Genomic DNA, 23362 nt, shown 5'->3' on the forward strand with positions numbered 1-23362 from the left:
TGCCCAGGCTGCAATTCGAACTTGGGACCTCCGGTGCTGAAGTGTACTGTGCTAACCACTCAGCTACAAAGTTGCAACTGTATTTCAGAACAAAGAAATACTTCTGAATAAATTCACTTATCAGGGCATAAAATTTCCACACTTTTTCACTATTCACTCCACAACAAAAAGTAGGCAATCTACCATTTCACTTGAAAAAGTCTATTGCCCTCTTCTTACTACCACAAGGCTTGGACAGTGACACGGTTGTCAAACTTTTCCAGAAACAGATGACTTTCAACACAAACCCTTCACTATCAAGAAACTCTACTCATTGGCAACAGAAAGATTGCATGTTCCTCTCCCCCAGCAAGCAAGATATTTTTGTACTTCAAAGCTAACCTGTCAACCATTTGCTTAGTCGATACCACACCTACTCCTTAAGGGAAAGCAAGAATAAAACTGTAGGGATAAAAGGTCAATCTGGTAAATTTTGGATGAGCCTAGGTTTGTTTCATGAGAAAAGGAAAAGCAGGATAACTACATGTATGTAGTATTGCATGTATGAATTATACATAGGCTCAAGGATAGCCACATTAAGGGATGCTGCGGGCCGAGAGTTTGATATGACTGCACTACAATATCTTTGCATACAAAGTGTCTCTCTTTCATTGTTATTTCATCTTTTGACACTTTGGTCGGTCTTTCTTTTAGTGCATTTATAACAATCGTTTTACATGAATTGTAGCCAGGTCACTGCTTGTGTATAAAGTACAGTGTCCTGTGCCTGCTCATGTAAGATAACCTACTGGGAGGTTTATCATGGATGATAATATTAATGTGCACTTCATAATGCTGCACCACACTTATTACTCAGGACATTTGTTGTTCAAGGCACCACTGTATATTCTGTTTACAAACATACCAAGTCAGAAAGTAACAAGAATGCCCACAAAATTACAAGAGTGTTGATTGCACCAAGAGTTTTATTGATAAGGATAAGGTTTACTAAACAATTTGCTTAAATTTATCAATAACAATACTTCTGCCAATGTTCCTAAACTTTAATTTTTCAGGTGAAAGCCAACAACTAGTGCTATTAGGCAAGTATACATGGGCTACCATTTACGACAATATTTATCCAAAACAAAAAAATAATTTTCAATATTTAAAGTAATGAATGCAGTCTTTACTAATATGTTGTGGGAATGTTAAGAACATTAAACAGACATTACATTGATCATTCTGATGTTAAATGAATGTGGCAAAGTATCTAAAAGAGGAAAAATCTTAATGGACACAAAATATCGAAAAGCATTATCTAACAATTCATCACTGATACTCATACATATCTCATTTCATGTCATGTAAATATAAATTTGATATATGAAAAAGCACTCCAAACTGAAACCTTTTTACATTAAAAAGAAATCACTTTTAAAGAAATAAATTTTCCACTTATCACATAATGTGGTTTCTATTTATGTATCAACAATTTCATTATCACTTCTCAGATCTGAACATTGTTACAAGCCTGGCTCAATCAATCATATGAAAACAGTTATAAAATCAGTTAAAAATTATTGTAAATTTATTTCTTCTACCAGAGTTCACCATCCTTCTCTTTAGCAGGAACTTCAATCACTCGAGGCTTATCAATAATCCTAGCAGTACGGTTTCCTTTCTCAACAATGCCTATTATCCAAGCTTGGTAGCCCTCTTGTTTCTCGATATCCTTGCAGTATGCAGCTGCCTGTTCTCTTGGCAAACAAATCAATAAACCTCCTGAAAAATCAAGTCCATAAAAATCATGAAAAATTTGAAGCTGACTGCCAAACCAATGCAAAGTATTGACATGTATTTGTATGACTGCTGAAAAGGCAAGACAAATTAGCATAAAAAATAAACTTTCAAGGTTACAAAAAATCCCTTTTACAAATTCTGCAGTGTGGGTGGGGGTTTAGATATACAAAGTACAATGACAGATGGAAGTTACCGATGAAAGAAGAGATATCACTTGTAATGATGCGATCATTACTGGATCCTTTTTTATGTTATAAATTGTGTATGCCTATGTCTATGTCCTGTACGTTTGAGTTCTTGGCCGTTGGGGAGCGGTAAGTTTCCAGTAACGGTTTAGGTCATTAGCGGGGCCTATAAAAGGAAGGGAAGGCAGCAGTCGGCCTCAGATGTTTTGGTGCGATACGGCGAGGTAAAGAGGTGTCTCTTCTCTATGGGGCGAAACGAAGACTTCTCTTGATAATATGAATAGGCGGATACTTTAACTTTCTCTCTTTCTTTTAGTACACACACTTGCTCTTTTCACATTATTCCAATAGTTTGTTTCATGTGGGAAACCGGGTACACAGCACACATACCTTCAGCCACCTTTTTTGGTACTGAGGGTTATATTTTTTTTTACTCGTGGAGCCAGTGGCTACGCGAGTCTACACACTCTCTTCGGGAAGGGGGGACAGGGTACACCGGAATGTAATTTTGTGAATAACGGCCAAGAATTAACTTCTGTAAAGATATTATGAATAAACCTATATATATCAAAAAGGAAATGGGCGTTATACTATAATTTGAAGAAATACGTGTCTACTGCCTAAACTAGCATCCACAGAACTTCAGGTACTGCAAGTTTTGAACCTCGGGACAAGGATTCAAAAATGTATGGTAGTGTATATTGTGTATGTTGCTGAGAATCAGCTTAAAAGCACAAAATATACCGTTACATACTGGGGGCTCATAGTCGGGATATTTTTTGTAAGAAGTACTGAAGGCATATGTTATTGCGAAGTGGAAAGAAAGTAACAGAAGACAAAATGGCAATTCAAATAGACAGGGAGCTCATTGGCAAGTTGCTAGGCAATGCGAACTTGGAGGGAAGGCCTGAGGAAGATATTGTTGGGGAACTTGAGAGACTTTCTCTAAACCTTACGCAAGGAACTTCGGCAAGGACGGGCGAGGAGAAAATGAACAAAATCTTGGAAAAAAGCAACATAAACATTCCGATCTTTAAGGGAAACGTCGGCGATGTAAGTCCACACGATTATTTGTATGAATTACGCAATTATCAGGAAATCATGGAAATTGGGGATACTTTTCTCTTAGATAGAATCTTGCCGCTTTCGTTGAAGGAAATCGCTGCAGATTGGTTCAGATTTTCGAGACCATTCGGCACTTTTAGGGAATTTGAGAAGGCGTTCTTGGAAGAATTCTTTAGTGTCGATTATGATTCGGAAATAGCAAGGATAATTCAGAACAATTACCAGTCACCAGACCAGTCTCTTCTTGCATTTATTCGACACACCAGGAAGCTTTTCGCAATGAGGGAGAAACGGGGGACAGAAGACGAGGTCATCCAGCACGTTTTGAAATTTTCCCATCCTAAATTCAGAACACACTTGTACAACAGAACATTCGCAACAATCAAAGATTTGGAAACCCATTCTATGGACATTCAAAAGAGATTGTATTCAGAAGCCCTGTACTATTGCCCAGAACTGAGGGACAACAGTTCACCGCAGGTGTTCGCCCAGCCTTTTCCTGTGAGTGGAACCAAGCAATTAGCAGCCGCGGGGGCAACGAACCTCTTCGGCAACGTGAGAACAGAAGTATCAATGAGCGCCATAAATCCTGGACTGGTCAACCGGCTAAGCTTTTCCGGGAATGTTGGGACCCCGTCGAGAGCAGAAGAACCGACGAAGAGAAGGGGGATCCGTTGTTTTCGGTGTGACGGTCTTGACCACAAAGCCGCCATGTGTACTGCTCCAAAAAACTCGTTAGGCCCGAACAGAGCGACACCGCCATCGTAGCAGGCGCTGCGTGGAAGAAAAACAAAGGGGGGAGTAGGAAGATACGCAACTGCAGGAATTTCACTTCTGGCGACAAAGAGCCGTTAGTCCCCTGTAAAATCAATGGAAAGGACTTCTCCTTATTCGTAGACACAGGGGCCTCTGTGAGCACTGTAAATTTAGAGATCGCAAAACAACTGGAAAAACAAGGAAATAAGATTAACAATAAACGTATCAATATTTCTTTGGCAGTAGGCTCTGTACAATCATGTGGGGAAATGTATCTTACTGTACATTTGAATGGGGTGAAACTTAGGCATAAATTCGTCGTTTTGCGCGATTGTTTCAAGGGATTCATCGCAGGTCGTGGGTTCATAAGGCAAGCCGGATTATCTCTGCACTTGAAAGAGGGAGGCTACAGCTTTGCAGACAGTGACGTCATCTATTTGTTTTCTGCGGAGAAGAGGGAAGCGGGGATGAGTCTTCCGATTCTGCAGGGGATAACGTCGACTGTGGAGGCTGGAGCTGGGGCAACCGCGACGGTAACCGCGACGATGGGAAAAAGTGAAACATCTGATGCAACAACCGCGACGATGGGATATTGCCAAAGACGTCCCGAAATAGCAGAATTGATTGAGCGTGCAGAATGTTCACCAGAAGTAAAGAAGAAATTAGCAGATATTTTAAACATCTACAGTAACGTCTTTTCTGAAAAACCTGGCGTTACACACATCTTACAGCACAAAATAGAACTAACCGATAGGACACCATTCTATTCTAAGCTTCGTATTTTGACTCCAGAAAAGCAAGAAATAATGGATAACTGTATCGATGAGCTGTTAGCTGGGGGTTTCATTGAGCCCTGCAAATCTAATTACATTAATTCACCGTTGTTAATCAGGAAAGGGGATAAATACAAGGTGATCCTGGATCCTCGAAAGACAAAACGCAGTAACAAAGAAATCTAGGAATGAAGTCCCGGATATGTTTGAATCTTTGAGTAAATTAGGCAAGGCTAGATATTTCTGTAAATTAGATTTGGTAAACGCTTTTGGCCAGCTTTTATTGGAAGAAAACTCACGCCAATACACGGCATTCAACACTTCACGAGGAATCTTTCGCTATTTGAGATGTCCCTATGGATTGAGCATGATTCCTAACACACTGGCGAAACTGATGAATATTGTCCTTGGAGAGCTGCAGGGTGTCTCATGCATTGCATTTTACGATGACATTTTGGTTTATGGAGAAACGGAGGGAGAATTGTTGCTCGCGCTGAAAGAAGTTTTGGAGAGAATACACAAGGCGAACTTAACACTTTCACCATCGAAGTCCCAACTTTTTACTTCGGAAGTGGATTACCTGGGTTTCAGAATTTCTCACAAGCAAGTGATGTGCCACCCATCCAAGATTGAGTATTTGGACCAGATAAGGGCTCCGAAGAATGTGAAGCAACTCCAGAGCATTTTAGGATTCTTCGGATTTCTGAAAGGTCACATTAGCCACATGTCAGAGTTGACGAGTCCTCTCACTGACATGTTACGTAAGGGAATTCGCTTTCGGTGGACGGATGTTCACGAAGAGTGCCTGACCAAACTGAAGGAAGCTGTAAAGAATAACGTTTCTTTGTACATTCCCGTACTGAATGAGCCGTTCGTCATCTACAGCGACGCGAGCGATAACTGTGCCGGTTTCTTACTAGGACAGAGGGACCAAGGGGGGAAACTGCATGTTGTATCCTTTGGAAGTAAAAAGTTCTCACAAGCCCAGAAGAACTACAGCACAACGCACAAAGAATTCCTCGCTTTGCTCCTTGCAGTCGAGACTTTCGACACGCTCCCACGCTCCGGCAGTGGAAGTTTTCACTGACCACAGTGCTCTGACCACGATATTCAGTACTGAAAACAAGAGCGCAAAGATGTCTAGGTGGACCGCTCGTATCTCGCGCTACCCTCTGCTCATCAAATACGTGAAAGGAGAGCTAAATCTGGTAGACTTTCTATCGAGAAATGAAGTATGCAACACCCATCCGTCTGAGTACGACGGGTTACCCGCAGCGCAGGAAACATTCCCCCTGGAAGATGAAAATGATGAAGGCTACGTAAAATTCGAGATGGAAGACGGAGTTGTGATCGATTCGTCAGATATTGCACAGAAACCAGTTGCTGACCTCAGTGCTTTGTGCACTATACAAAGCGCGAAGCAAATAAAGAAGAAACGACGAGAAAATTTGCTTCGAGGGATCAAACTACCCAAGGTTCGTCTCTCTAAAAGTGAAAAGATGCAGGGCTTTTCATTGTTGCCTTTCTCCGTGGCCGAGGGGAATGAAGAACACGAACCGCTGGATCCGAGCAGGCTTCTGGACACCACTTCAATCATTTCCGAGCAAATGAAAGATAAATTTCTTGAAGACATAGCGAAGGCTGTTAGAAACGAGGAGGTGGAAGGAACGAAGAAGTACAAGGAAAAGGTGAAGACACTGGCCAAATCTTCGTATTTCGACGATGATGGAATCCTTAGGAGAAATTTGCCTGCAGAAAAGTACAAAGAGAAAGGAACTGGCAAAATATGGGCACCTCTTTCTCTACGTGCGCAAATTCTTATGTCCTTGCATGATAGTGCATTCGCTTCTCATCCTGGAAGATTGAAAACTTTAGCAAAGGTCAGAGAACAATACACGTGGCTAGGCCTAACAAAAGACGTTATTCAATACTGTAAGTCGTGCCAACCATGCTGTGTATTTAAAGGGGACACGACTAAGAAGCAAGGCTTCATGGCAAGTAATAAGGAAACAGAAGTTGGCAAGAACTTATACTGTGACATTCTGGGACCAGTCGTTCGTTCGAAAAAGGGAAACTTCCAATACGTTCTAGTATGCGTCGATAGTTTTAGCAGATTTACTATCTTGCGCCCTCTTCGCGTTGTGACTGCGAAATCTGTGCTAGAACAATTACTGGATATATTCTCGATCCATGGATTCTACCCGAGAATCTCCACTGATAATCAAAGCATTTTCAATTCCAGAATGTGGAAACAGATGATGAAGATGTTTGATTCCAAGCAGATCAGAATTTCTCCATATCGCCCGCAGGGCAATCTCGCAGAATGCTACGTAAAGGCAACTAAACGTGCTCTTTCCACACTAATTTCGTCGCACAACGAGTGGGCGTCATCGTTACCGTACGTGCAGTTTGCATTGAATTCCCAAGTTTGCAACACGACCACATTCAGTCCAGCATATTTGCATTTTGGACGTTCTGTGAGGGGTCCTTTCGAGAAGGCCAGGGACGCTTTGCCTCAAGGACCTGAAATCAGACAGGAGGACATCTTGGAATTCGTGGAAGAAACGAAATTCATGATAGAAGAGGCCAAGAAGATAGCTTGCAACAATCAAGAGCGCATGCATAATGCACAGAAGAAAGTATATGATAAGAAACGCCGCAAGTGCACGTTTAAGGTGGGGGAAAAAGCTTGGCTTAAGGAACATCCTCTCTCTGATAAGGCCCGTGGAGTAACTAGTAAACTCTCGGGGAAGTTCTCTGGACCGCACGCAATTGTTGAGCAAACTTCGGCAAATACTTTCAAACTAAAACACAGCGAGGACGGAAGAATATTGAGAGCCAACAGCGATCAGTTAAAACCTTATTCTTCGCCGCCTGACTTCGCGAAGAAAGTAGCCGGGCAAAATTCAGCGAAGGGAGCGCACGTATCTTCTCCAGAAGACGAGAATGAAGATGTACCCCAGATGCGTTACAAGCTGAGAAACAGATTCTGATCTAATTTCAAAAGGGGATTTTTGTAAATATTGTATATAGGGATTTATCTATCTTTTCTTTATTTTTTATCTTTCATTTATTTTCTCTCTCTGATACCTCACACACTACTCCTGCAAACGTTTCGTTCCGCAGTCAACAAAAGTAACGCAAAGTTAGTGCGTATTTTTTTACCGCGTATTTTCGTCGAGAAGCCGCAGTTCGGTGGTGAGAAAATCCAGTGAATAGCAGTGACATCTCTGGATGTAGAGCCATTTAGACCCATTCATGTGGAAGCCGGTCGAAGCGGTGTCTTCCGATCTCGGCAGGAGCGCAGAGCAGTGGCGTTGCCGGGAGTCGAACCAGCAGCCTTGGTGACTTGGATGGATTTCCAGGAGACTGTCCCTAATTGGTCCAGGAGGAAGGATGGAAGAGATGCTGAGTGGGTAAGAATCGACGTGGGTTAACCAGCTCCAGTGCTGAGGGAAGAACGCAGATCTCGAAGTACACTTGTGGACAAAATTAGAGTGAACATTGACTGTCAGTGTCGTGTGACCTAATGAAAGTGTGTTTGTAGTGAACAGAAACTGCGGACAAGTGTATTGTGTATATTATTATTATTTTTCTAGGTTACAGAACTTTGATTTTTCTCTCTTCAGGAAGGGGGGACTATGTAATGATGCGATCATTACTGGATCCTTTTTTATGTTATAAATTGTGTATGCCTATGTCTATGTCCTGTACGTTTGAGTTCTTGGCCGTTGGGGAGCGGTAAGTTTCCAGTAACGGTTTAGGTCATTAGCGGGGCCTATAAAAGGAAGGGAAGGCAGCAGTCGGCCTCAGATGTTTTGGTGCGATACGGCGAGGTAAAGAGGTGTCTCTTCTCTATGGGGCGAAACGAAGACTTCTCTTGATAATATGAATAGGCGGATACTTTAACTTTCTCTCTTTCTTTTAGTACACACACTTGCTCTTTTCACATTATTCCAATAGTTTGTTTCATGTGGGAAACCGGGTACACAGCACACATACCTTCAGCCACCTTTTTTGGTACTGAGGGTTATATTTTTTTTTACTCGTGGAGCCAGTGGCTACGCGAGTCTACACACTCTCTTCGGGAAGGGGGGACAGGGTACACCGGAATGTAATTTTGTGAATAACGGCCAAGAATTAACTTCTGTAAAGATATTATGAATAAACCTATATATATCAAAAAGGAAATGGGCGTTATACTATAATTTGAAGAAATACGTGTCTACTGCCTAAACTAGCATCCACAGAACTTCAGGTACTGCAAGTTTTGAACCTCGGGACAAGGATTCAAAAATGTATGGTAGTGTATATTGTGTATGTTGCTGAGAATCAGCTTAAAAGCACAAAATATACCGTTACACACTTGTGCATGAGCTTCCTTCCTGTTATGAATCTGGCAGTTCCAACAAGTCTCAGATACATAAATTATGTCTGCGTGTGTTATCGTTTACATTGTGCTCAGTTTTTCAGGTGTTTTATTAATTTGTTAAGAATTTGTCATTTATTATATTTTTTTTAAAAAAAGTATAAATCATAAAAAAAGCATTAAGTAAAAAAAAACACAACGTAAAAGTATAAAATATGAGGGAGAGTGTCAACCTAACATGGCAAATCACCCTAGGAGCACATGGCCTTGAGGCTATCAATTTCGTGTCCCTTACACTTAAAATATTTGCTTGGGACTTTCTTGATTAGTAGATTTCCATATTTTTTTTTTAATCAGGTGAAAATATTTTAGGTAGTGTGGGACCGAGGAACACTTGCCAAAGTGTTCTCACTTCACAAGCATGCACCAATCCCTTCTGCAAGATAGCTTTGGTGCTGCTCCCATTGATATGCAATTAAAAACATGGATACAGACAAGTTCATTTTTTAATGCTGCCCAGAAAGATATGAACAAGTCTAGGAATATAAACCATTCAATTGAGCAGTGCAATTTATTCTACTAATTAACTTTCATGCTGAATAGACACAGATCCTTAGTCGTAACGTTTTCAAGATTTTACATTTTTCAGGGAACCAAACTGAAAAAATTGAAAATGCAGGAAATTAAAATTGAGGAAAATTTTATAACATTTTGCTATGTTGGGGGGACCATCAACATTGACTGTATAATGTGAGAAAACGTAAAATCAAGGCACGTAAAATTGGGGTTCCACAAGTTCAGGATAGAAATAATCAAAAGTTAATGACTATGTGCTACAATCATAAATGAACTTTGTAAAAGAAAATAAACAAACATTTAACAAAATAGTCAACTTAATTGAAGATACAAATTACACAATGTTATAGGAGGACCAGAAAACAAACTCCAAAAATTCAGTTTTGTTTAATGTTATCTCCTCTGAAGAGTTCTATTTGGACCCAGATCGATATATTCCCACTTAACCATTAGAAGTCCGGTATCTCAAATTGAATGACAGAGTAAGACCTATTCCTAAGAACAGGTTTATTTACTCTCCTGTAAATTTCATAAAATAGAGTTACCACCATCTGGTTCTCATACAATGATGATATGTGTACTGAAAGCAGACTCAATTATCAATTTTACTCTCAACATCTATTGCTGTAATCGATGGACAATCTGGTTAGATAGATTCACACAGCCAAATATTGGTACTGAAGAAGAAAGTTAACAATTTCAAATTAATATATTACATACTTCAATTGCCTAATATCAAATTTATATTCCACCAATCTCTAAGATCACAATTATAAGCACATATCTCAAAATACTAATAATACACAAACTAAAAACAAAACTGAATGACAATTACCTGATGTTTCAGCAGAATGTCCTTGAAGCAGCTGAAACATGTTGCCACAAGCTTTAGCTACAGCAGCCATCTTTGCGATAACTGGTAAATTGTGGATTACAAATGAGACTTCATTCTTCTGATGTTTAGCTAGGTTCTGAGCATGTCCCAAAAGACCAAATCCTGTTACATCTGTTGCACCATGTGCATTATACTTGTGCATCAATCTTGCAGCTAAGGAAGAGAAATAGAATAATTTAAAATTTTGAATCTGTATTTATGATCCAGAAGAGTATCACAATCTGGGCATGATTTTAAGTTGCGCGCACACACACACACACACACACACACACACACACACACAAAGTTTTGATCTTAATGTTCCAGATTACATGGTTGAATAAACATGTGTTAACTAGGGCTGAGCTGATACTGATGCATCGGTATCGGCCAATACCAGCAGTATCAGTTGAAATTTCTTTACAGATACCGTTGTTCTTGAGTCTAGGAGGGCAGCCAAAACCAACATTTCTTTCTTTTCAAATGTTCATTCACCTTTTTCAACTTAACTTTGGCTTTGAATAATTACAATACGTATTTGTGCATTTGTTATTTGAACGTGGACTAAAGTTCCACGAACATCAAGTACGTGACAAAGATCCATACACAGATAAGATTCGCAGTCAAATATGTTGCAAATCAAGGGTAAAGTGAAATTATCCACCTAGGAGTTCCTTCAAAGTCGACCAGGCTTTGTTCCCACAGATGCGGTCTCGCATAACAATAATCCCTATGAGGTCCCGGTGCCAACGAGGCACCTGGTGTATTGTGCACATCTCTCTCCTTAGATACCTCCCTCAGTCAAAACAGTCATCGCCCATGTGAGTGGTGGATGTCTCTCAGACATAGTACATAGAATCTTCCTGGAAATTCAAATACCTGTGGTAATCCACCTTTTCCTTTCCAACTTTAGACTTTTGTCTGTCCCAACCTGGATAACTGTGTTTCAACAGGTCTGTTTCTGCACAGGGAATAATTTTCTTTGAGCGACAGTTTTTTAAATCATTTGTCGAAAGTACCAGGTGGTTATAATTAAAGTGACGGTGTTCAGAGTGGTACAGCACGGGCTGTAATGAGAGTAGCAGTCTGAAACTTCGTAGATATGCTAATGAAGCAATGCGCTCGCGAATTATGCAAAAAAAAAATAGTTCCAATTCTCGCCACCACGGTAAAAAATGGCGCTGTAAGCAGTCAAAACGTGGTATAGTTACAGGAAAAAGGCAGGAAAGATCAAACACATGAGAACAATGGCTCTGGCATGTTTATTAGGAACTATGGTTACAAGAACTGTTCAATATGGCCTCCCAATTCAGCAACATGCTGCATTCGTAACACGGCATGGTCGACGGTTGCTCGCAGCATGTCTGGTGAAATCTGAGCGACATGTCGTTGTATGCTAGCCTTCAGATCAGGCAGAGACCGGACATGTCCCTGATAGACACGATCTTTTAAATATCCCCACAGCCAGAAGTCACATGGATTAAGGTCGGGGGATCTGGAAGGCCAATCATCTGGAAACTGCCTAGAGATGATGCGGTCATTAGTGAAGGTTTCTCGCAGCAAATCTTTCACGTGGCGAGCGACATGTGGTGTTGCCCCATCTTGCATGAAAATGGTGGTGTGTTCACAGTTCCGTTCTTGCAAAGCTGGAATCACGTGTTGCACAAGGAGGTCCCTATAACGTGCAGATGTCACTATACACCTAACAGGCCATCGAGGTGTCATCTCCTCAAAGAAAAACGGACCAAGAATGAAGGAGCTAGTGAACCCACACCATGCAGTCACGTAAACTGAGTGCAATGGTTGTTCCTGCACAACATGTGGACAAGTGGAACCCCACATGCGACAGTTCTGAGTATTCACTGTACCGACCAGAGTAAAATGCGCCTCGTCAGTCCACAGAATATTCCCCGGCCACGTGTCATCCACTTCCATGCGTGCCAAAAACCGATAGGCAAACTCACGGCATTGTGGAATATCTTGGGGTTTCAATTGGTGCACAATTTGAATCTTGTAGTACCAGTGTAAAATGTACCGCAATACCTTGCGAACTGTTGACCAGGGGAGTGACAATTCACGTGCCACAGCTCTAGCACTGGTTGCAGAAGTTGAGGCATGTGCTGCACGGTCAGCTACAGCTACAGCAACTTCGTCCACAACTTCCACGGGGATGGGCCGCCTTCCTCTCCCTGGTGCAACACCCAATTCACCTGTTTCCTCGAATTTCTTCATCATCTTCTTCAGCCCATTAATTGACATGGGCCCTCTTCTCAGCCCTTTCTGTTGGTGATATTTCCGCAGTGCAGTGTTACTAATGCTCCCATTCTGGTAAAACAACTTCACTAGCAGTGCACGGTCTTTCTTCGCAATAGCCATTGCTTTTTACACGGGAAAAATCAAACTTTTAATGTTCGGCGAACATTCACATCACTAAAGGAAAAAAAAGCAACAAGCGTCACCAACAACAACCAGGGAGCTCACACAATGGTTAGGCAATGTCACCGACTTTGACGTCAGAGTTACGGAAAATTCCACGTTTTGACTGCTTACAGTGCCATTTTTTACCCTGGTGGCGAGAATTTGAACTATTTTTTTTTTTTTTTTTTTTTTTTTTTGCATAATTCGCGAGCGCATTGCTTCATTATCATATCTACGAAGTTTCAGACTGCTACTCTCATTACAGCCCGTGCTGTACCACTCTGAACACCGTCACTTTAATTATAACCACCTTGTATATGTGTCGAAAGCAAAGTCACATCGGAATATCACTGTACCGAAGTCAATCGCCTGATATAAAAGCAAGAGACTGGTAAGTTTTCATTCTCTCCTTACATTTTGTTTACTAATTGTATATTCTCTTTGTTAAATGACAGAAAAGAGATGAGGTAGTTTCACATTACAGTTTTACTCTTAGTTTTAGACATCGTGTCTGGGGCTGGTAAGTCACCAACTATTCTTGTATTAACAGATGATTTAATGTTAGTTTGGGAAGAGTGATCCCTTAGTTTTACAGGAGGTTGAAGAATCATGATCTCAATTTTCAAAATGGGGGGTTGGAGGGAAGACACGATCGCCTTGCTCTTAGCTTCTCAATATTTCTCTAATATTTGAAACATCTGATCGAGTGTCATTGAGCTATAAAACAAAATTGTAAATTTGAGATGCATCGTTGCAACAGAGCATCATTTGTTGAGTTGATTTATTCATTGCCCCTTGTCAGAAATACATATTTACAAAATATAATACTAAACACACATTATATATATATATATATATATATATATATATACACACATACATATACATATATACACACACACACACACACACATATACACTCCTCACAAAAAGTTTGGAATATTGTTGTTAGACACGGCCTTGGAATGCAACAACACATGGTATCTGTCTGCTGGACATTCTCATCTTTTCGCCGACATATGCCACCATGCCTAACACCTATTGCCTAATATAATAATATTCCAAACTTGTTCAGGGTGGCTACTCTAGGACCATGATAAATTCAAGTATAATTCCCGGTTAAGGCAAATTTTCAAAAAATTCAAGGCCATAAGCAGACATTTCTCTATTTCAACCTTGCGTATTACCGCCTCTCAACCAGGGACTGCGAACCGAATTTGAACTCGAACTGAAACATGCTCCAGTTCGACTTATAGTTCGCACCCGAACCTGAACTGAAATGTTTCGCTACATTCTGGTGCACCATAACCCTCCATGTACTTTTAGTTTTAGTTCAGTTCCGGAATGAAACCTCATTGTGAACACTTTTGGTTCGCACCCGAACCTGAACTGAAATGTTTCGCTACATTCTGGTGCACCATAACCCTCCGTGTACTTTCAATTTCAGTTCAGTTCCGGAATGAAACCTCATTGTGAACACTTTTGGTTCGCACCCAAACCTGAACTGAAATGTTTCGCTACATTCTGGTTCACCATAACCCTCATATTTATATATATGTTTATATATAAATATATATAGTTGGGTCATTCCATGTCAAATGATTTGACTCAAATCAACACAATTTCTCGAAAAGTGAAAATTTTACAAGGTTGAAAAAAAATCTCAAAATAAGTTTATACCATCATCTAATAGCAGCCAGAATCTTGTTTTGGAATCATGAGATATAAGAGGTATATTCTGTGTACAATTTGTATCGATTTTAGTTAATTTTCTTAGTAGAAGATACGTAACTTTTTCCACAGTTAATTTTCATCCCGTTGTTTGATGCCATTTTGAACTGAATCACTATGGTAAAGGTGACGCGGCGGATTCATATAAACTTTTCTTTTTCATTTCACAGATAATTACAAAAAAAAAAAAAAAAAAAAAGAATACAATTGTCAGTACAATGTGAGATACAGTTCTTAAATGAAGAAAATGTAAAAGTTACTCAGTATTTTTCTCGATCTCAAACATCTAAAAACATGCCCAAATCCTTAACACTTGGGTCTGGAAACGGTTTAAGTTCGAGAACTGAAACATAACTGAAAACTTTCATTCCGGGCCAAACTGGACGTGAAAGTTCAGACCATCCAATTACAGTTCGGATAGATATACTCCGGTTTCGTTCCAATTTTAGTTCAAGAACTGAAAACGAACAGCAGGGTTTCATTCCGGGCCGAACTAGAAGTACAGCCTCAGATCATTCCAGTTACGGTTCAGAGAGACATATTCCAGTTTCAGTTCGAGAACTGAGGTTTCATTCCGGGCTGAACTGAAACTATAACCCCAGATAATTTCAGTTACGGTTCGGATAGATAAATTCCGGTTTCATTCCAGTTTCAGTTCGAGAACTGAAAGTGAACCGAAAGGTTTCATTCCAGGCCGAACTGAAACCATAACCTCAGATCATTCCAGTTACGGTTCGGACACATATTTATTATTTTTTTTTTTTATTTTTTTTATTTATTTGAGAAATCCTGAATACAGAGAAAATCCATTTTATATCAGGATATCAACAGCGAGAAAAATAGAAATTAACAAATGAGAAGCACGCACACATATGTAACAAGAATAATACAAAAAATAATAAAAATTAAACAATAATAATAAAACAATAACAAGGGTATAACAAATATTAATTTCTCTTCAGCTGCTTGATGCACGCATTTCTGAAAGCCTGCTTAGATAGATGGAAGCCTGGAGGATCAACTAGTGTATTGTACCTTGTTTGTAGCCTATAGAGAAATGACCTTTGTTCTAGGGATAGCCTTGAGGCTTTTGTGTAAAAGAAGTTGTTGCATTTGCTGTTCGTACGTGGGATCCGGATGTGAAGATGTGGCAAGAGTTCGTTAGTGAAAAGTTGTCCATTCATGATTTTGAAAAGAAATGTTAGATCTGAAACTTGACGGCGAAGGGACGGATCGTGAATTTGAAGAGTGGATAGAATTTCATGTTTGGAAAAGTTTGCAAGGGCTGGTCATCTATGTTTGACTATTCTGATAAAGAAATTTACCACTTTGTTTGTTCTCTTTATATTGCTATCACAGGCCATTGACCAAATACAGGAACCATATTCAAAAATAGGTATGACGCACGATGTAAAGTAGGTTTTGAGGGCAGAAACATGTGTGATATCTGTAAATTAGCCCAAGGGTTTTCATGTCTCTCGAAGTTATGTAATGTATGTAGTGGATGAAAGTGAGTTTGCTGTCGAAAATGACTCCAAGATCTTTGTGCTGTTGTACGAATGGGATGATTTTGTTGCATAATCTATAGGATGGTGCTGTAAAATTGGATTTGAGGGTAAACCTCATAAACACGGATTTTTCGGGATTTATTTTCAGATTCCAGTCTTGGCACCAGCGTTCAATGTGTGTGAGATTGTCTTGCAAGGAACAAGTGTCTTCAACTGAAGCGATGTTTCTAAATAACTTACAGTCATCAGCATACAATAAAATTGAGCATTCTGGAGAAATATATTCATGAATATCGTCCATGAAAAGTGTGAAACACAGGGGCCCTAGAGAACTTCCTTGAGGCACACCGGAAACTACAGGGAGCCATGACGAAGAGCAATCAGATATGATAACTTTTTGCTTTCTATTGTGCAAGTAAGATGAGAGTAATTTAAGAAGAGGTCCGTGAATGTTGAATCTGAAAGTTTATGGATGAGTTTTGTATGAGGGACAGAGTCAAACGCTTTAGAAAAATCTAAGTAAACGACATCCATGTCTTGCTTGGCAGTTAACCGCGTTGGTTAACAAACGAGCAAGGTTTGTGCCACATGAAGCATGAGGAAGAAAACCGTGTTGAGTGGGAGAGAGGAACGGAGTAGCATGCGCAAGGATACGATTGGAAATTATTTTTTCGGCTAGTAGTGCAAGTGCAGGAAGTAAGGAAATCGGACGGTAAGAAGTAACGTGAGTTTTGTTTCCGTGTTTGAGTATAGGAACTATATTTGCTTGCTTCCATGCAAGAGAAAATACACCCTCAGAAAAACATTTGTTAAAGATTATGCTGATTGGTTTGGATACAATATGGGCTAATCGTTGTAGAAATATGCCAGGGATATCATTAGGAGCGTTAGCTTTAGAACATGAAAGATATTTTAATAATTCGTGGACTTCATTGCAGTTAGTTGAGATTTGAGAGAGTGTGTAAGGAGTGATGGGCTTGACTTCAGGCAGTGCAGTAGCGGTATTATTTGTAAAGCTGCTGTGAAAATACGAGTTAAAAAGTGATGTGCGCTCCTTCTTTGTAGCAGACTTACCGTTCCAGGAGACTTGAACGGGAATACGGTCGTGTTGTCGGCGTGAGTTAATTAGCTTCCAGAACATTTTGGGGTTTTTAGCAGCACTTTCCATCACAGTTTGAATGTAATTATTATAGTCTCTTTGCATTAAGTTTTTGCTATGTTTTCTTAATTGAGTAAAAGTGTTCCGTGTATGAACGTTTGGAACTTGTTTCCACAGGATCCACGCATTCTTTTTGTTCTTCAGCGTAAGTTTCGTCTCTTCACTATACCACGATGGGAATCGGGATGTTTTTGTTTTCCTTAGGGGCACGTGATCTTTAATTCTGGTTCCATTCCAGTTTCAGTTCGAGAACTGAAAGTGAACCGAAAGGTTTCATTCCGGGCCGAACTGGATGTAAAACATCAGATCATTCCAGTTCTGGTTCGGACATATATACTCCGGTTTCAATCCAGCTTCAGTTCGAGAACTGAAAGTGAACCGCAATGTTTCATTCCGGGCCAAACTGAAACTAGGTTTCAACTGCAGTCCCTGCTCTCAACACCCATACACATGCACCAGACCACGACCTTTTGTCTGGGAGAAGACAAGTACCAGGATGAACGTACCAATAATAATAATGACATTATTATGACTATTATTATTATTATTATTAGTAGTGGTGGTAGTGATCCTCGTAAATTACACAAAAAGGGGGTAGAAGTCTGTGTTAAAGCATTTGTGTGGAATAAACTATTTTAAACATTTTTTTAAAAAAATGTTCAATTTCACATTCATTAATAATGGAGAACAAGTACAGAAACTGTATTTTTGAATGACAGAAATGCATGATAAATACATTCCGAATATTATTCTTTTTGTACATATAGCATGTATAACTTTCATGTACAACATATGTTTTACACATATTCAAAATGGACTGATGTAAAATAAGAAAATTCATGCCAACATTAAATTGTGTAAGTATTCAAAATTTCCTTAATACGTATATATATATATATATATATATATATATATATATATATATATATATATATATATATGCACATACCATATAGGTCTATCATTTATATTCATTACATAATCAATTCATCCACCTCATAACAAACCAACAGCAGAAATTACATAAAGTGTCTCAAATGTGCACGCTCCTTTTCCTACCAACAATTGTTGATGTTTCACGAGGCAGCATGGCATTCTCTTTTACATCTTATATCATTTAGATTGTTCGGTGGCCAGGGCTGACTCCTGCCGCTCCCTAGCTATGGCTCTGAACTTGCTGAGACTAAGAAAAGCAGGTATTGCAAGTGAAGCGAGCAAGAAAAATTTATGAAATGTATTTTTATTTGCATAAAATTTGAAATCTAGGGGGATAATTGTCCCTCTGTTCCCCCCGCAGGTGCCCTTGGCCATCAATGTTTGCCCCCTTGCCCCACTGATATGCACACACAAATATAGTAACAATATGAAGTGTCTTGTGTGATTCCAATGTATAGAAAAATTCTAATTAATTCAATTAAACGGCATATTTAAAGTATTTCATTTAAGGTGTAAAGTTTACATTTGCCATTTCCCATACTCAGACTCGAAATACACCACATACAAACACAAGTCACACAAATGCTATGGTATATATTCTAACCTGCGAAAAACTTAATTGGGTAAGAATTTCAAACTCAAATCTACCTAATCATATTAAAGAAATCATATCTTGCAATAATCTTCCGTCTGTGAGATTGCTCTACAAAGGACAGTAACGAAGTAAACAGATCGAGAGAATTCTGTGTTTTTTTCATTATTTTCCTTCCTCGACAAAAATAAAAACTCAACTGTGAAAATCTCGCCTCAGGGCATTTATCAACATGTATAAATTCAATAGGATTTGGATTAATAAAAGTTGCAATTTTTCACATCTGAGAAAAATTCAAGCAGAATTCACGCATTATTCCCGGAGCCAATAATTCACGCAGAATTCCCGGTGAGTATCCACCCTGTTGTTTTGCCTAATATAACAATATTCCAAACTTTTGTGAGGAGAGAGAGAGTGCGAGTGTGTGTGTATATATCTGATAAAAGGAAGGAGGGTCACTACAGCTAAATAAAAATTGAAAGAGGAGAGAGGAAACTCTCACCAGACACAGAAAAACTTTAATCCTGCTACACAAGAAGTATGCATCGCTGGTGGCTGTTATTGTGCAAATATTACTGTTTCCTCAAATACAACGTAACTCTCATTTTTATGCAATTCGAAAATAGTGAGGTCGGAGACTGTGATTTCGCATGGAATGGCCCGAGACAATGCATAATGTGCAGAGCCAGATATTTATAAGTGGGATATAAAATAGCATTATGGTGTTAAATTATTAGTAAAAAGTAGGGATGGGCCGATATGAAATTTTGGCCGATACCGATAAAGTACCCATATAAAATTTACCAATACCGATAACCGATCCGATATAAAATTAGAAATGGTCCATGAAGAACCTGAAATGTTCATTGATCTCCTTAATAAATGTGTGTTTCAAGGTGACTGCAGTGCAAAAGAAGTTTAATATTTAGCCAATTACTTTTTTCAAAAGTAGGGCATCGAGATTATCCATAAAAATTACAACAAAATGGCAGAATTTTGCACTAAATTATAAGATATTTATCGATATATCGGATCAGTAAAATAATCGGTAATTTTACCAACAAACCGATATGCCTATATCAGCCAATACCGATAGAATACCGATTAATCGGTCTCATCCCTAGTAAAAATGTAAATTTGATTTCAAAATTATACTTACTACACAAAATTAACATTTCACTTCTACACTTCTAATAGCACATTTATACAGGGTGTTTCGCTAAGTTCGTTTACAATGCTTGGGAGGTGATTGTATGAGTGAAAATAAGGTGGAAAGTTCATGCAACGAAATTTTGGAAACTGCTTTGTTGCCGAGTTATTGACGTTTGAAAACGTGGGAAAATGATTTCCCGAAGTGAATAATGGCAAAACGGGTGGAGAGAAGTCGTCTGTGTTCGGTCCACTAAGAAATTGGGTATGCTCTTGTCAAAAATTCATGCGGCAATGTTGTGCAATGTCGGCGCAAGGGATTCCCCAAAGGACGTGAATGAAGATGTTGGCGGGAGTGGGGTGGGTGTGCGTTCTGCGTGAGCTGGTATCGACGAAAATTGGCATTGTTGAATGGCACCAAAAATTAAAGAAAATTTCCTGAGCGAAGGGCACCATGACGTAAAAACGATGAACTGTCATAGGTTGCATACCCTGAAGGGCACACAGTATGCTTAATGGAGATGTGAAGGGAACCACATCACAGACGGTTTTCAAAGTGTCCACCATGTACTTCCAAGCAGAGGCGACAACGGCGAATCAAGGATTGTCTAGTGCGACCCAACAACTCCGGCATTTCTGCTATAGATGCTGCAGCTACGGGCAATGAGGTCCTCGGCAAACATGACAGGTGTTTCGTAAACAAGGCGTTTCATCTCTCCCCAGAGGAAGAAATCCCGGGGCGTAATATCAGGCGATCGAGGTGGCCATGGCACAGGCCCTCCCCTGCCAATGCACTTGTTGTGGATTACGGTATTGAGGAAATGTGGGGGTGCACAGTCATGTTGAAACCACAGTCTTTGTCTCAGTGCCAAGGGCACGTCCTCTAGTAGTTCAGGCAAAACCTCACTGAGAAATGCTTGATAAGTGGGTCCACATAGGCGAACAGGGAGAATGTACGGTCCAATCAAATGGTCATGCAGTATCCCGCACCACACATTCACTGCAAATATGTGCTGATGATGTGCCACTAGCAGTGCATGTGGATTTTCATGTTCCCACACATGACTGTTTTTACTATTGAACACACCAGTTTTCGTAAAGATAGCCTCATCAGTCCATAGTACCATATTCTAAAAATAGGGAATAGTTTCAATTTGATGAACAAACCATTGGCAAAAGTCCTCACGTGGCCCAAAGTCCCGAGGTAATAGGTCATGCACTTTCTTCATTTTGTACGGGTGCATCCCCTCTTCTATCTACCAGGACTCGCCACACATTCACATGGGAGGTGTTTCGTTCGTGGGCTAGTGCGCACGTACTGGTGCTTGGATGATCCATCACTGTAGTTAGCACATCTTCCACAAACATTTGTGTTCGCACACTTTGCGGTCGTCCAACTTCTCGACGAGGTGGCAACACTGATCCTGTTTCCCGAAGTAGAGTGTCTACAGTTTGAAATAAGGTCTGCGATGGTAACACCGTATTTGGAAAATGTGCCCCATACAGACGCCTTGCAGCACGGCTATTACCTCCAGCCTCCCCATAAATCAGATACATGTCCGCCAGCTCTTGGGACGTGTATGCAGCCATCCCTTACACTGGGCTACAAGTGTTTATGGCCATTAACACTAGTACACTTCACAGAACACTATGGGCTGTGGCTAAGAATTAAATTAACACGTAACACTGCTAGGTCAAATGTTTGCCCAACACTACTGTCCAAGAACCTCATGTCTTTCCATTCATCCGTGAATGTTTAACAACCTGCTGCTGGCACAGCACCTGAAGCACGAATGGCACAGACATGTGTGCTCCTTCATGAGGAAACCTACACTGTTGGCGCCCCTAGCGGGAAATGTGGTACTTAACATCAGATCACACGGACACCAATCTGCCCTTCAGGGTATGCAACCTATGACAGTTCATTTTTTTTTCGTTTTTACGTCATGGTGCCCTTCGCTCAGGAAATTTTCTTTGTTTTTTGGTGCCATTCAACACATGCCAATTTTCGTCGATACCAGTTCACGCAGAACGCACACTCACCCCACTCCTGTCAACATCTTCGTTCGCTTCCTTTGGGGAGTTCCTTGCGCCGACATTGCACAACATTGCCGCGTGATCTTTTGACAAGAGCGTACCCGATTTCTTGGTGGACCGCCTAACACCGACAACTTCTCTCCACACGTTTTGCCATTATTCACTTCGGAAAATCATTTTCCCACATTTTCAAACGTCAATAACTCGGCAACAAAGCAGTTTCCGGAATTTCATTACATGAACTTTCCACCTTATTTTCACTCATACAATCACCTCCCAAGCGTTGTAAACGAACTTACGAAACACCCTGTATAGTTATCAGCGTACAAAATTTATTCCTGTGTAAAGGAGTCCATCTTGGCTTCTCAAATATATACAGCAGAATTAATCAATTTTCCATGATTTGCATAAGTCACAGGATACTCCAGACCTCGGAAAGTGTCACATTAGTAAATAAACTCTACATTTTGAGTAAGTCACATTTTGTGACAAAACGTGGTAGCAAAATGCACCTCACACCTTTCAAAAACACGAAAAATTAACATTACAATGTGTTATTTAACATTTTGAGTTTTAGTCAAAAAAATAAACACAGTGAAACCCCGATTTTACGTTTTCCCACTTAATACGTTCACCCAATCAGGCCCCGGCAAAATGCCATGTTAAATAACAGGACGTTCACCTCGATCTTACGTTCGCTCCAGTTTCTCGCTTTATACATTCTCCAAGCCGTGACAATGTTTTAAAATTTGCCAGAAACCAGTTCTTTTGACCACGCGACTTCTCCCTCCCTCCTGTTTCTTGCTTTCGCATTCCCCATGCGACCTTGAACTTCCAGAAGTTAGGTTTTCATGTTAGAAGAGAGAGGGAAGAGGCATGCTTCCCAGGAGGGGGGAGGAGGTGCACAAGTTGCATTTGTCATACCGTAGAGTTTGGGCACAATGTGTGTGTGACTGAGGTGTCTTTGTTTACCCTTCCCCTCCACAAAAACGCGAGTTGAAAATTGACAATGGAACTCGGATCACCATTCGCTTGTTTGCCACACATTTATGGAATCCTTCATAGTTGACAGAAACGAAAAAAAGAGGGGGGACTTGTTTGTAAAAACTTTTTCTTTCTTCTTGAGTTTGAGTTGCTGTTTTTAAGTCACTGTATGCACAGTAAGGCTTATCGGGACTGGACCTACAGTTTTTTTCAAGTGGGATCCAAACCACTTGTGCCTCCACCGGGTATCGAACCCGGGACCCCTTGATTACACTGCGCCATGGTTTTGCTTTCTTCATTTGCAAATTGAAAAAATTAAGGATTTGCCATACTGGATAACACCCACCTTTTCTTCAATGGAAATTAGTTTAGATTCCTAAGGAAATATGATTGGGTATAGTTTCATTATCTGGAGTTTTTTCACGGACGCTATATCATTTGGTTATCAGAATGAAGTTGAAAATGCAC

General features: G+C 40.1%; 1 protein-coding gene across 2 annotated transcripts in view; it reads right to left on the reverse strand.

Moving 5' to 3' along the window:
• Window positions 1-1028: 1028 nt before the first annotated feature.
• Window positions 1029-23362, reverse strand: part of Sps1 (inactive selenide, water dikinase) — a 69885-nt gene continuing 47551 nt past the window's right edge. For both annotated transcript variants that reach the window (XM_083117153.1, XM_083117154.1), the window contains exons 6-7: window positions 10342-10554; window positions 1029-1764 (exon numbers count right to left, since the gene is read on the reverse strand). In XM_083117153.1, the coding sequence (XP_082973279.1) occupies window positions 1580-1764; window positions 10342-10554 (398 nt within the window). In that variant the 3' untranslated portion in view covers window positions 1029-1579. The remainder of the gene's footprint in view (window positions 1765-10341; window positions 10555-23362) is intronic.

This window comes from Lepisma saccharinum, chromosome 2 (assembly GCF_977018435.1).
Source record: "Lepisma saccharinum chromosome 2, izLepSacc3.1, whole genome shotgun sequence".
NCBI classification, from domain to species: domain Eukaryota; kingdom Metazoa; phylum Arthropoda; class Insecta; order Zygentoma; family Lepismatidae; genus Lepisma; species Lepisma saccharinum.